This window comes from Myzus persicae, unplaced genomic scaffold (assembly GCF_001856785.1).
Source record: "Myzus persicae strain clone G006 unplaced genomic scaffold, MPER_G0061.0, whole genome shotgun sequence".
In the NCBI taxonomy this organism is placed as follows: domain Eukaryota; kingdom Metazoa; phylum Arthropoda; class Insecta; order Hemiptera; family Aphididae; genus Myzus; species Myzus persicae.
The window spans coordinates 69,802-84,377 of record NW_019104014.1 but is presented as its reverse complement, the minus strand read 5'-3'; the positions used below and the strand labels follow the sequence as shown (position 1 = coordinate 84,377).

General features: G+C 32.5%; 1 protein-coding gene across 2 annotated transcripts in view; it reads left to right on the top strand.

The window, feature by feature from the left end:
- The first annotated feature begins 9,139 nt into the window (after positions 1-9,139).
- LOC111037594 overlaps positions 9,140-14,576 on the top strand; it is a 46,008-nt gene continuing 40,571 nt past the window's right edge. The window contains exon 1 of one of the 2 annotated variants that reach the window (XM_022320249.1): positions 9,140-9,476. In XM_022320249.1, coding sequence (XP_022175941.1) covers positions 9,416-9,476 — 61 coding nt within the window. In that variant the 5' untranslated portion in view covers positions 9,140-9,415. The remainder of the gene's footprint in view (positions 9,477-14,576) is intronic. The other variant, XM_022320251.1, reaches the window with a different exon arrangement.

Sequence of the window (14,576 nt, the reverse complement as noted above, 5' to 3'; positions counted from 1 at the left end):
TTCTAAGGAACCGTATACATTATCATATATAGGCAATCCACACAGCGATTAGAGTAAGTGTATCGTTTTTGACTCTAAAGTTTATCGTTTTTACTTATCTAATCTAAGGTGGATTGAATCCAATGTGCCATCGTTTGTGCGATGGTTTTTGGGTAGGTATGTTAAAATCTTTAAAGTATAGAAAGCCACGTATGCATTTGATGGCCTAACTATAGGTATTATTTAATCACTTCAAGAGATTAACGTTTAACTAAACCACTTGGTCAGCGAGCAATATATTACCAGAATTAAATTTAAAATAATAATCATTTTATATTGAAACAAAATAGTTGGAAATTTGAAAAATACCGTAATTAATTAAAAAAAAATGCAAAACGGACATTTGCTGCCAATAAGGAGCTTATTCAAGGTAAACCACCTGGTTACCTATACCTGACGCCTTATACCCATTAAGGTAGATTCACACCTCGTCGCGTCGTGTAGAGTTGAATATATTCAACTGTTAGGTAACGTGTGACCAACATTTTGTTACCTATGTATTAAATATACGGAACACTAAATGACACGTCGAGGTGTTAATCCTCATTTATACCTTAAAGACCCCGATACTCTGTAACCCAAGGCAAGGCGAAGGAGAGATACGGTTTGAAAATTAGGAATGTCACTTACTAAAAAATAATAATTCTTACTAATTAGTAATTTATATTATAATCATTATAAATTGTAATCAATTGTATAAACAAAAATATATTAGATTTCCATATTCCTCCCCTATTTCATCCCCTTCGAGATGTATTTTCGTGACAAAAATTAGGTTATGCTTTTGTCCAAAGTCTCGTCTTACTCTATACCAAAATGCATCAAAATTGGTTCAGTAGTTCAGTCATGAAAAAGTAACATACAGATAGACATAACGATGACTTTCACATTTATAATATTAATAGCATGGATTTATGTAAAAACAATACAGACAATATAGACTACCGCTTAATATAATAACTTATACGTGTATATAAAAAACAACATTATTACTTCTTTTCTTATTTTAGGGTTTAGAATTTTTAAGGTATTACTACTTTACTATAACTTATGAGATGATAGTTTTGTCTATCATGACAATGATTGTTGTTTCAATAAATTATAGTGACTCACAAAATTTATTTCGTCCAGAGCCTCACAAAACTCGAAGAGTGGGTATTGATATTAACTTTTTGATATGATGTTATGATGTCTACAGGTGGAAATCTATGAAAATTTCAGGGTTCGCAAATGTTTTTAACATAATTGTAAGGGGACTTCAGCCTCACACAACTTAAGGTCTGTCTATTTTGGGGGGGGGGGGGGAGGCTGATTAAATATTTGGGTGCTCAGCCCACCCAAGCCCCCCCATTTTCACCTATATAACGATGTCAAATGGTGAATATAATTAAATGTTTATCAACCTACTGATCTCCCAAAAATATTGAATGTAGAACAATCCAAAATGCAAAAATTAAACATACACCTTGTGGCGTGTGTTCCTAAATTAATTTCATCCAACTAGACAATATCGGATTGGTGATAAGAAAAATTGATAACCTTCACTCCAGCTACTTGATTAAGAATGATAAAACCAAGCAGCTGAATAAGCTTCAAGGACACGTGGATTGTTCATTTAGTTATGTTATTCGAATATCGATACGAACACATCCGTTGGTGAAATCTGGCGAGATCTAAACCCGCCCGGTTCGGCCGGGGTAAGAACGGCCGAGGCGACCACTAGTTATATTGTTTACAGAATACTCGTGGCGAGCGGGTAACCGCAATATTTTCCGTCACTCAGCCTTATGAAACGGTCTTCGCAGGCGCTTTCTCCATGTCCGTCTCCATTGTCCGATTCTCGATCCAACCGTTTCACGTTTTTTTTGGTTTTTCTCGTCAACGATTGCGTATGTATACAGTGTTGTGTAGTGCGACGAAATTCCGGTCTTGAATCTCGATCAGTAACCAACAGTGGCGAAACGTGTCTCAATCACTTCCAGCCTGAAGACATGTGCACTCGCGTTCCTGAGGATTATGCGGTGGGTAGCACATCTGGATGGATATACAAAGTTTCCTATATTATCCTCAACTTTCTTTTAGGGATATCTGAGACTGAACCCTTATTAATAAATTAGAAATGATTGAATTTTAGATTCTGAGTGGAGTTAACAAATTAATTGTTTGATTTACAACCGCAAAGCGATTTCAGGTGACACCTACCACCGTACTACCGTAGGCTCATTACTCATTCGATATAGATATAGATTATATTTTGAATTTGAGTGAAATCTGATATTTAAACGAAAAAGAAAGATTTTTTTTTTTTTTTATTGATCTTAAGCTTCGGCAACTAAAGGCCATTAGCTGTAGTAGGATTTGTATTGTAGGTTTTTATTGTATATTTTTGGACGATAGGGGGGAACACGTGTGTGTTTGTTTTTGGCAGAATTTCGAATGGGGCACCCGTAGGTTTCTGCCATGCCCCGGGGGTGGGGGATGGCAGCACTTGTTCTCCGGTCACCGCGACTTGTCCGGAGAAAAATGCCGCCCGGTAGCCGAGGATCGAACCGCGACCGACTGCGTCGCAGCGGACGCGTCAGACCACTCGGTCACCTCATCCCCCAAGAAAGATTTATTTTCAAAAATTATAGTTAATACTACCGTGTTGTACTTCAAAAAAAAATAATAATCGTAGGGATTTGAACCTTTTCTCCGTATCGTATAAATATATAATATTTACCTACTTGGCTACTTTTATTATTATATTCTGAACACAATTACATTTTCAAAATATTAAATTGAATTATTTCTCGAACCTATGCACAGTGATATAATATGTTACGTGATATTTATATGTTGATGAATTTTAGATATTTAAAATTAAAATAACTATTTAACCTCAAACGTATTATGTAATTATTACAGTAAATTGCAATACAAATTCAATTGAGCATTTTGGATAGAGCCATATAGATGGTTTGAACTTAGATGTAGTTACGTTAAACAATAATCTTATATTAATAGAACTTGATCAAAAGTTTGAAGTTCATTAAACTTAAAGGTTTATAATTCGTTACCTATATTTACCTCAGTACTTAAACGTCTTAAACCTATGGTGCAGGTATACAAATGAACCATTGGATAGTCGCCACTGCAACTTACTGCCTAATGTCCTAATGCTTATATGTATATGTAGGAACGCCACGAACAACGCCACTGGGTACAGCGGTACACGTGGTTGCGGGCATAATCACAGTGAGGGGGGGTGCAACGCCGGTATAGCATTGACCGCACGACCTTAATCCGCGATCCACTATAATATATTGACAATGCAGCTGAGTATGCGCCCGCTGAACAAGTGATACCGTGCTTACCGCATTACAAGGTGACCACGTTCACGTGGGTGTCCTGCGGTGTTGGGTTAACGCAGTCACACGCAATAGTAAACTCTGATCACTTTGTTCTGCAGCTGAGCAAACTTATTATTTACTGTTTACTCAAAAAATTATCCACCGGACCGGCCGACTCCGGTACGACTCAACGATCAGAGTTATTTTCCATCATATAGGGCCTATTTGTCGTTAAGCGGTCTTATCGGTACGCACAGAGACTTACACACATAAGAACATAATACACACTTTGTAGTGTCATATTATATAGGAATGTTCATTAATAATATAAGGGACTGACGCCTATGGTTTGACATTGATACACAGTGGTGGCTAGAGAAACATGGTTAGGAGGAGCTAAGTCATAATTCTCAGCAAACCATTATAATATGCTTTAGACTCTGATCGTAGCGATTAAATCTATTTTAGCTACAACGATTTGTTGTCTGTCATCAACGTTGGGGTAAATAAAAATGCTCCAATTTTCGACATCAGCATCTTTTCTGATAGAAAATTGAATTTAGTTTTTTGAGAGGTCCAAATTGAAAAGAAAGTAGTTTTAGAAAGCGTTGAGCATGGAGAGGTATAGTATTTATGAATAATATTATCTTAATTGCGTCAAAATAACTAAAATCATTATTTTTGGTTAAAGTATCCAATTTAGTCAAAATTTGAACTTGAAATGGCAATAAATAAATTATTCATAAGTTCGAGTATTTTTGAGATATTTTGCAATTTGTAAGAACTAATGAGTTCCTACTTTAGTATTTTGTATTTAATTTTCAAGTCTTAAATAGAAAAATTTAACTATTTACAAAATATTCAAAGTAATTTACAAATTTCAGCAATAGAGATAAATTTCGTCAAAATTTGCATCAAGTACAAAAAGTGGTTAAAAAGCTTAACATTGTTTTTAATATTTTCTAAATTTCGTTATGTACAGACAATTATATTTTAAGTAGTACTAGTGGAATCTTTCAATTGTCTACGATAAATATATTTTGAATAAAAACAAAACGACAAAAGTTACGCTAATCTATTTTTTTAAATTCCAGTAAGAAAAGCTTATGAGAAACCATGTTCTGGCATACCTGCACGACGCATGTACCTATACCTATTATTCGGTATTATCATTATCTAGCTATATAATAATTGTCGATCGTATACCTAACTAAAATATTGTTACTTATTATGTAAGACAATCTCTGCTCTTGTTTTCAAAGTTATGTCAGTATTTCATTCACACTCCAGCTATCATTATTGCTATAAAATTCGAATTTTCAAATTAATTTTTATGCCTTTAACTCGTACCACATAATATATTATATACGTATACGTGCAGTTATTAGTTATTTTATTGCCTTCGGTGGATTTCGCGTGATCAAATTACATGACGTTGGGCTAGGTTATAATATTATTTTGTTATCCGACGAATCGGCAAAACACCTGTTACAATATCAAGTATTGGCCAACATTTAAGTAAGCGGTACCTACGGGTAGACGAAAGCAGGAAACAGCGACAAAAAAAAAAACCGAGCGCCATACGGCCACTCACGCGCCGTCTCACGAATATATATTTGATTATGTATATGCGAAGTCAAAATCAAATTTGATGAATTATTATCAACGATACGGATTACCCGTCCGCATAATAGTGTCTTGAGGAAAATTATGCAACCGACAGTGTGTTGATCCGTGTATCGGGTACTCGGGTGTATGTACCTATAGGTACTATGTATATAGTATAGGTATATATAATATAATGTGTAAGTATATGGGCAACGCCCACGTTAGACTAAATATTTTTCTGGTGGCAAAAAAGGCGTTGCACCGATCCGTGATCCGGTTCCTTGATAGCTATTATATATACACATAATATAATATTATATATTATATTATTTTTTTCGCTAGTTTTTTCCCAATTCAAGGTTAAATTTGTACAGGATATACATTATTATGATCTAAAGGTCATGCTTGTGCAAATATGACCATATAGTAGAAAAAACCTACTGTTAATAATAATCTATAAATTATTCTTTATTAGCGTCCGCTAAGGGTCAGCTATAATATTTGAACTATTCTCCTTAAATTTCACATTCTAATTTCGATTATACAGATACAATTATAATCGTGGACCTTGGCGTATATTACAATTTCGTGCACACCACTAATCGATACTACAGTAATACATACTTAAATGAAACTATTTAAAGGACAAAGTGTGGAAAGTTTTTTAAAATATTATCTCATATTGATTATACATAATAAATAGGTACCCATTTACCTATATTTTACAACTTTTTACAGCCTTAACGAATTCCAACCATGCCTGCCATGATTAAAGAAATAATTAAAAACATTTTTTTGTTTATTAGATGTAGGTAACTTATAATAGGTAATGTATAACTGTGTATATTATAATTTATATGATATTTTAGAGAATTAGTCGGTCAGAACGAAAAAGCATATTTTTATGGATAAAAATACTTTTGAAACTTGTATACGTTGTATCACACTTATTTAGTAGTTAATTATGTTACCTATATATGTTAATGATAACAATAATATTCGACATTCGTATACTAACCTAAATATTAAGAAATCTATCAATTAAGTTCTCACGCTCTACTCGGAATATAAAATTAAATCAACATAATTATTATAATTTAATATGAATTCCAGAAAAGTAAAATAGATAACAATCGGGAAAAAGACTCAACGTATTGCAGGTATCTACCTACCTATATTCTACAGCCAGCACTCAATCGCCTATAGAATTACGAGTATATATCCTATACCTAAATACATAAGTAAATATTACACAGTTATTATTGTCATAAACAATCGTGTTTCATTTCTTATTTAATATTTCGTTTCCAGTGTTTCTTTTAAATAATCAAGCAATGAGTTCAACCACACAAATTCACATATGTATAATATACTATATAAGTACGCAATATAATAATTAAAATCTCTATGCGTGGAAAACCACGGATGCGCACATTAAGCATTTAAATATATGTACTATACCTACGTATTGTTAATTGTTATGTAAAAGAAAACTTAATAATTTACTGTTAAAGAAAGTTATCGTCCCGAAATGTAGGTATATTATACTTTATTGTTACATTAATTTTGCTTTGAAGTATATAAAATACGAGAATCTCGTACATATTATAGCTTACTACAACACGTAACTTCAACATTTATAGACTTCTCGTTAAATTGTTTTTATTATAATGATATGATATATTATAAAAATAACTGAAAACAATCTCTAAATCACCACAAGTTTTAACTCAGCTGGAAGGTTGTCTTCTTTAAAATAACGAGAAATCTATAGAAATTCACAAAGTTTGTGTACATTTAATGCCATAGTTACTATATCTCATGTGTACCTATATTTAGGTAGGTAGACTGTATTTAAAAACTGAGCGAAACGAGTTCTTCTTGTAGTAGACGTGAAATTAATTTGCATGATGTCGTCCTTTACATTATTTCACCATTCAAATGAATTATTCTCGCATGTTTATGTATATTTTAAATAAACATTTTTTTTACTTTTTTATCAAACGTAATGAATACTAAATAACTCATTTCAGTTATTATTTTTTTTATCAATATTATAATTTATAAGTGTACAATATGTTTTCGATTTCTATAGTTTACATAAGAGTGAGAAACTTTAATGGTCGGTTACATCTGAACTATTTCATTCGTGGTTAATCTATATATTTGATCGGTCTAATTTAAAAATTCGTAATGTTATATTTTTACATTAATCTTTCAAACTTCCAAGTCGATACCTACCTACAAATTACAATTAAATTGCAATATTGAATTACACATTATTATGGACGGTTGCTGTATAGATATTTCTGTTAAGACTGTCTGACTGTGTACTATATAATATATAGGTACATATTTAAATTGGATTCAATCAGTTTGTTGATTGCGTATGCTTTCAACAGAAAATAAAAAGTCTACAAAAGGATTCCCGTAATACAATGTACAATATTTAATCAGGTCCAATGAAAACTGAAAACTATTATTAGTTGAGCAATTTTACATCCTTGAAGATATATACTTTGTTGCTATGCTTTGTTATATCTAATTACTTAAATTACACCTAAAATCTATCCATTTAACAACAACATATTATAACAATTGCCAAAGTCGAGGGCCACACAAGTCAAACATACTATAATTTTGTTACAGATTTGAAACTCGATAGGTTCCTATTTATTTATCTATTGCTCAATATCGTAATACAGTTTATTGTCCATTATTCAAATCACCATAGTATGTTTATCCATTCAACTGCGTACACGAAAAAACAATACAAAACAAAATACTATATTAAATAAATACTATATACTATAGGTAATACATTGTTGAATTAGTTTAACAAAAACAAATGGCCTAGAAATTCTTGAGTTAATAAGATATGTTGGTGGTACTATATATAATTAAGCACAAGAGGGTTGATTCGAAAATACCTTATTATATTCATACTCTATACTCTATCATCTACATAAACTATAAACAACTTAAACATAATACACTCTAATAGGGTTGTCATAAACTCATAATTAGGATGAGATATAAATTATATGACCTAATTAAAATAACGTTACAAAAACTAGCTCATATTCTCTAAAAGTATTATTAAAAAGTTAACCTGCACGAACATAAAAATAACGCAGAAACTGACACAGGTACACAGCTATAATAAAAATATATCTAGATAATATAAATATTAGCATATTGCACAATAATTGCGTAGCTATACATAACTGCAGCTGTGGTTCCGCCCTTACTGTCGATATATTATTATATATTGTACATAATCCAGGAACAATATTATTGCCGTATTATCGAGATCGAGGATAATATAATAAATATATAGTATTTGGTGGAATGTATGGTTATGAGCTATACAGGTACCTATACCGATCCGCCCTAGCAAAAACAATAAAATTGTATAATATGTACATTATACACATATAATAGCCAATATAGGTATACCTAGCAACGTATTCAGTATATTATGCAGACCGTGTGTAACCGGGTAAGGAGAACAAAATCACCCACCCATCCGAAACCTGCAGCACTATATAGTACCCATACTAATATCACTGGAAAAAACATAACAAAAATAGGCGGGCAGATAAATGAAAGGTGCCGAGCGGTGCAGTTTGTGTCGCGCTATACAAGTCTTGTGCAAGTCGCACCGGGGCGCGTTCTCGTTTCCACTCAAATCACACACACACACACACATACATAAAAATACATAGACTCACTCACACAAACAAACATTTACAATCATTTACACACATACACGCACATGGCAGTCCGGCTGAATAAGAAAGTGACCCTCTCCTCTGTATAATATCTGCAGTGCCTATGCGGCGTCCCTCCTCCTCCTCACTCGTTCTCTCACTCACTCTCTCTCTCACTCTCTCTCTCTCTCTCTCTCTCTCACCACCAGTCATCTCTCATTCCCCAAACGACGGTGGCAACGACGGCGTCGACGTCTCTCTCCCAACAGTGTCTATGTCCAATCTTCACTCTCGTGTGAACAGTAGTTTAGGACGAGTCGACGCGAGTTTGTGATTAGAAAAAATTAATAATAATCGTTCGAATTTTTTTTTTTTACTTTAGCCGTAATTCGTATACATATATTTACACGTATATTTATACATAGAATATATTATATTACAATTAATAAATAGTTTGATACGAGTGTTTAAAAAAAAAAAAAAATTGTATTTTCGATCGGTTTTTGTTAATTTTTTTTTTTTAATCACACGCGTTGTTCGCCCGAAAACTAAATGTCACTTGCGCACCGAGTGTACGGGTTTTCCAATAAAAGTCCGCCGGCCGCACCTATAGTGTAGTGGTTCGCAGTCGAAAATATCGTCCAGCCAACATACCATTGGAGGCCGCCTATTGAACTCGATAGTGTACGAAAAGTCAACCCCTTCAGCGAGCGCGTGTCAACTATGACAGCCAGCCACAAGACCTCCGCCGTCGTCGTGCTGTTGCTGGCTTGTGTACTCCGTGGTAAGTGTTTATTGTTTTCTTTTTCTTAACGCGAAAGGTAATCAAATCCGAGGTTTAAATGACGACGATGATACTAGTCGATCTTGTTTTTACGGGCATGGAGACTAAAATCGAAAGTAATATAATAATGATAATATAAATACGATACATAGGAAAAGATGTTGCAATGGAAAGTGAAACGACGACGTGTGATACAGACCGAGTTCATGTACGCCGGCAATAATAACGGTGTTAACGGTGTTGCGGAGAGTATAATAAAATATAATAAAAATAGAGTATAAACAACATTACAATATAAACTATATATATATATTTTTAACGTAATGGGCCGTGGATAAAATATACAGTATGGGGGAAAGAAAGACACTTCCGTCACGCGGTTTCGATCCATTTATGAACGTCTCATTTACGGAAAATGATTTAAGAACGATTCGCAATTGTCATGTCTTTCAAACGATTTTCATTTATATAATTTGGTATAACGTGCACCGCGCACCCCGCGAGCACTCATCTTTCGCGCGGTGACTAATTATATGGCGTCAAAAATGCTGTGTATATAATATACAAACAAAATTACATTTTCATAACCATTCATTCGAATATAACATAATATTATATTATAGTGAATACACTGTAATAATAGAGTTATACCACCACGCGTTGTGTTATTTATGTGAACACGATGATTTCACGATTTAAAAAAAAACCTATTTAAATCGTATAATATGTGAAATGTATGGAGTGAAAGAAACAACTATTGTTCACGAGATACATACCTTAAATTATATTTATACTCGTAGGTAACTATGTACAGTGTTTTTGGGTGTCATAACTCATAAATCATAATCCAATGGCCAATGAACATATTATATAGTCATATCCCGTGGAAAGTTTTGTACACTATATTGGACCCATTGTACGGAATCGAAATTTGTGGTTTTTACTCCACCGCGATAGACACCTATATGTAAAACCTATGTCTATTATATTTGAAAAACAAAAGTAAAACACAACGACGATGGCGTGAGTAAATTCGTTAGAGAAACAAGTGAAAATTCACGTCCGTTTGTTTTCGGTGAAATTAATTTTGTTCTTTCTATATTTTAATACAAATTTCGTATGATGGTCGATGGACATGTTTTCAGTTATAGTGACAAGGGTAATAGGTCCATTAAGGAGAGTAGTAAAACATTCGACGACTCACGCCTTTACATAGGATTGCTTCTGCTAAAATTGATTGTCTTATTAAATGAAATGGTCATATTGTACAGTGTGATCTAAATACATCATATCAGTCAGTCACTCACGAGCATGCTACTCACATAATAGGTATATCTATCAAGGTTGTTAAATCATATTATATTACTGGCAATATATAATATCAAACACCTTGTCACGCGTGTCAACTAGCTTTACAGTATAAATTGTATACATTTATAAACAAATACTACATTATACTATTAACTAAAAATTATATTGCCCATTATTATATTATATAATACAAGCTGCAGATCGACCTCATCCAGTGAAACCGAAAATATTAAGAATGAGCCGAACCTCTTATTGCTTAATGTTTTTTATCACAACAAAATGTTTCGTTTTTAATCAATTTTACGAGTCGCGTTATATAAGTATACCAACATAATACCTAGTGCCAAATTACACAAACCCCGAGTGTATGAACTACTGCTTTATCCATAAAAACATAAATAAAGGTATACACACAGAAGGCGCCCAGCATTACAGGCACGGCGCACATATCCTTCTGTCGACAATACACATTTAACACTATAAAATAATATGCTACGCGCTGCTGTGTATATTTTGCATAATGTTTGAATACGTTAACTTCACCCTTTCTGTAGCATTTCTTGTTTTTGTAAAATTAATCGATTAAGGAAAGACGTAAACGGGTATTATACGATAATAGAGAAAATGTCACCTCGGAAGAACCGGTTGAACATTCCAATAAAGGTTGAAACCCGACGGCCGACCTTGAAACATCATCGATGTTATAGACGTTATAGTGCGCGGAAAATAACAATCATGCACTGAACTCGCATCATTTACAATAATAGATTAAATAGCCAACGCTTAAAATTGTATAACATTATTTTTGCCATAAATTCGAATCAAGTTTGATGAATTACAGTCGTAAAGTGTACCTGTTGAATCGTTTAAAATCGATTATAAACACACTTATCACATAACACAAGTTGGGTATACACATTTGGAATTGTTAGAAACAAAAAATTATGATATAGAGCTAGACCTTCGACAAGTAATACATTTATTCTAAAATAATGACTGAGCATAATATGATATGTGTACACCAAATGTTTAATAAAAAAATTTTCGATGTATCTACAATGATTGACAAGTTTGCGTATAAGAGTTCCTATTTTGATAGATTATACTAAAAAAATATTTAAGAAGTTCAATAGAGTTCATTCAGAATATCAAACAATATACTATAATATACCTACTACCATACGAGTATTATTACGATTTAAATCTTTGACAACCCATGAGTTAAGTTAAATATAACTTTCAATTGACTCTTTTCACAATTTATTGTTATTTACCTATGTATACAATTAGTAAGCACTTCATATGTTTTATAAAATGGTTGAATTTTTTCTTGGTATTTTTCCCAGCTTCAAAAGAAAAATAATAAACGTTCTAGAAACTCTGAAATCCACATTCCACTAGTATCTGTTGTTAACCAGTAACCACCAGATTTCAATGTGCGATGACCACAAGAATGTTGGTTATATACTAGTTTCTTTGAAAGTTCACCGGTGGACGATTAACTATTAAAATATATATTATTATATCTGTTTAAGGAACGCATTGCACATTTAGAATTTGATATAAATATATAATATTAAGGTGTAGGTACCTAGATTATATAAACTACATAAACAAATTAGGAGTTTTTCGTTTATAGTACACACAATAAGATGACTAATGCTTAATAATTAAAAAATGAAATAAGTTTCTACTTCCAAACTTACCTAACTAGTTATCGTAAAACAATATAGAATAAAAATATAATAAATCATTAATTTACATCTAATTGGAAAACATTAAAGGAAAAGTAGATTGAAATATGTATAAAACCAGGTACTTTTTAGACAGAATTTTAATTTTTAATGATATTCATTTTATATTTTATATCCACACGTGTATTTATATTTTATTTATAGAATCAGGAAGTTAAAAATATAATAAAAACTGTTTGTGAATCTAGGTAATATATTATAATCAAGTTGATTTGTCTTAAAATTCCCGCACATGTAACAGCGTTACTGATCATTAGTATTTCATATTTAATTACCAATTATTTTGTTATGTTATACAAAGCCTTTACGTAAAAAAAAAATAATAATCTCGTTGTTCTATAGTGTTAGTTTATTTAATTTTTCCCAGTAACCTAAATCGTCTATGTAATAACGGAATAACATGACTTTAAAATCCTATACTTTCATACCAAAAAATAATAATATACCATTTCGTTGAAATACAATTACTATTTTTAATTTACGAATTTTGAATCGGCAATTTTTGCTAGTAAAACAATACAAATAATTGAAATATAGTATGATTATTTATATAATTTAAAAGTTGTATTATATTATAGCACTGATGCACTGTGCATGTGCAATAATAATAGGTGTCTATAGTTTACTATAGTAGCATATTATATAAGGTTTTAAATTAAATGTTTAAAATGTGAAAAGTTTTAGACCGTTTCTTTATTTTGGTCGTTTTTCCAGCCGTAATCATGTCTACACGACTACATCGTGTCATCTATATATTAGTAATCTTCTTCTACACGATTAAAATTCCAAGGCCAACTAGAAGAATTTATATCATTTTGTTCTTTATCGTAAAATAACTACTGTTTAATGATTTTGCTCGTCAAGTTCACCACCGTAATTTCTCGTATGCCTAAATGATACGAAAATATTATGTTACCTATTGTAATTGATTAGGAAATGAAAAATGAAAGATAAAAGAACATTACAACTGTGCTCCGTAACCGATTACATATTAATGCGCGTGCGTTATACAACGTGGGTACTCCATATTTTTAACACAAATGCATACAGTGCGTGGGCGTAATTAGATCCCAAGAAATAACTGCGGCCATTTCTTCACACAGGCATAACGATATAATATAATACGTGTACACACTGTAGTACGGCTATGTTATATTGGCCATGAAAACAGTTGTACGAAGGTGAAAGCGTATGTGCGAAAAATCACAAACTGATTTACATTATATGACCGTACACGTGTTTGTCTAGGAATTTCTTTTGGTATATTGCAGCACTCAGAGGTGTATAGTATGTTGGTATAAGAAAAAAAAAATGATTCTGATAAGGCTTGGAGTATATCATTGTGTAATATATATATAGGTACCTAGCGCGTTGTCAGACTGGACAGCGAGAGAATGGAGGAGAAAAAAAATAAAACTCGAACAGTTAAATCGCCTGGAGGTAATCACGACCACAGGACTTTGCTCTAATTCCTGGGGCTGAGGCGTGGTCAAGGGTTCCACCGAAACGTCGAGATACCTATATCTACTGTACATACCTATACATGACAAAACTTTTTATTTTTTTATGTTTATGGTTTATCGTTCATCGTTGGTTCCATTGGAAAGTCTTAATGAATTGGCCATATATTATATATTTACACGCTGTAAAACCAATAACTATGTAATAATAATATTACATATTATACAGCACGCATGCACATAGATAATAACACCACGCATACAACAACAAAATGGTAGGTAGGTAGGTAGGTATGTATCGCGCGTGCCATGTTGTGTAACAGAACAATCCAACCCCGTCGCAATAATATACTATCTGCCCTATCTGGCATTCACATTTATAATATTATTATGTATACATACTGTCGTATACTGTTGCATATAGCGGACTGATGATATAAAATATTTAAATGCAATTACATAATAGGTATCATATACAATTTTAGTACTGAATCAATCACCAATCCCACAATAAAATTCAGCTAAATATCTTGGAATTCGACTTTCGTCTAAACTGCAGGAAACACCAAGTTCGT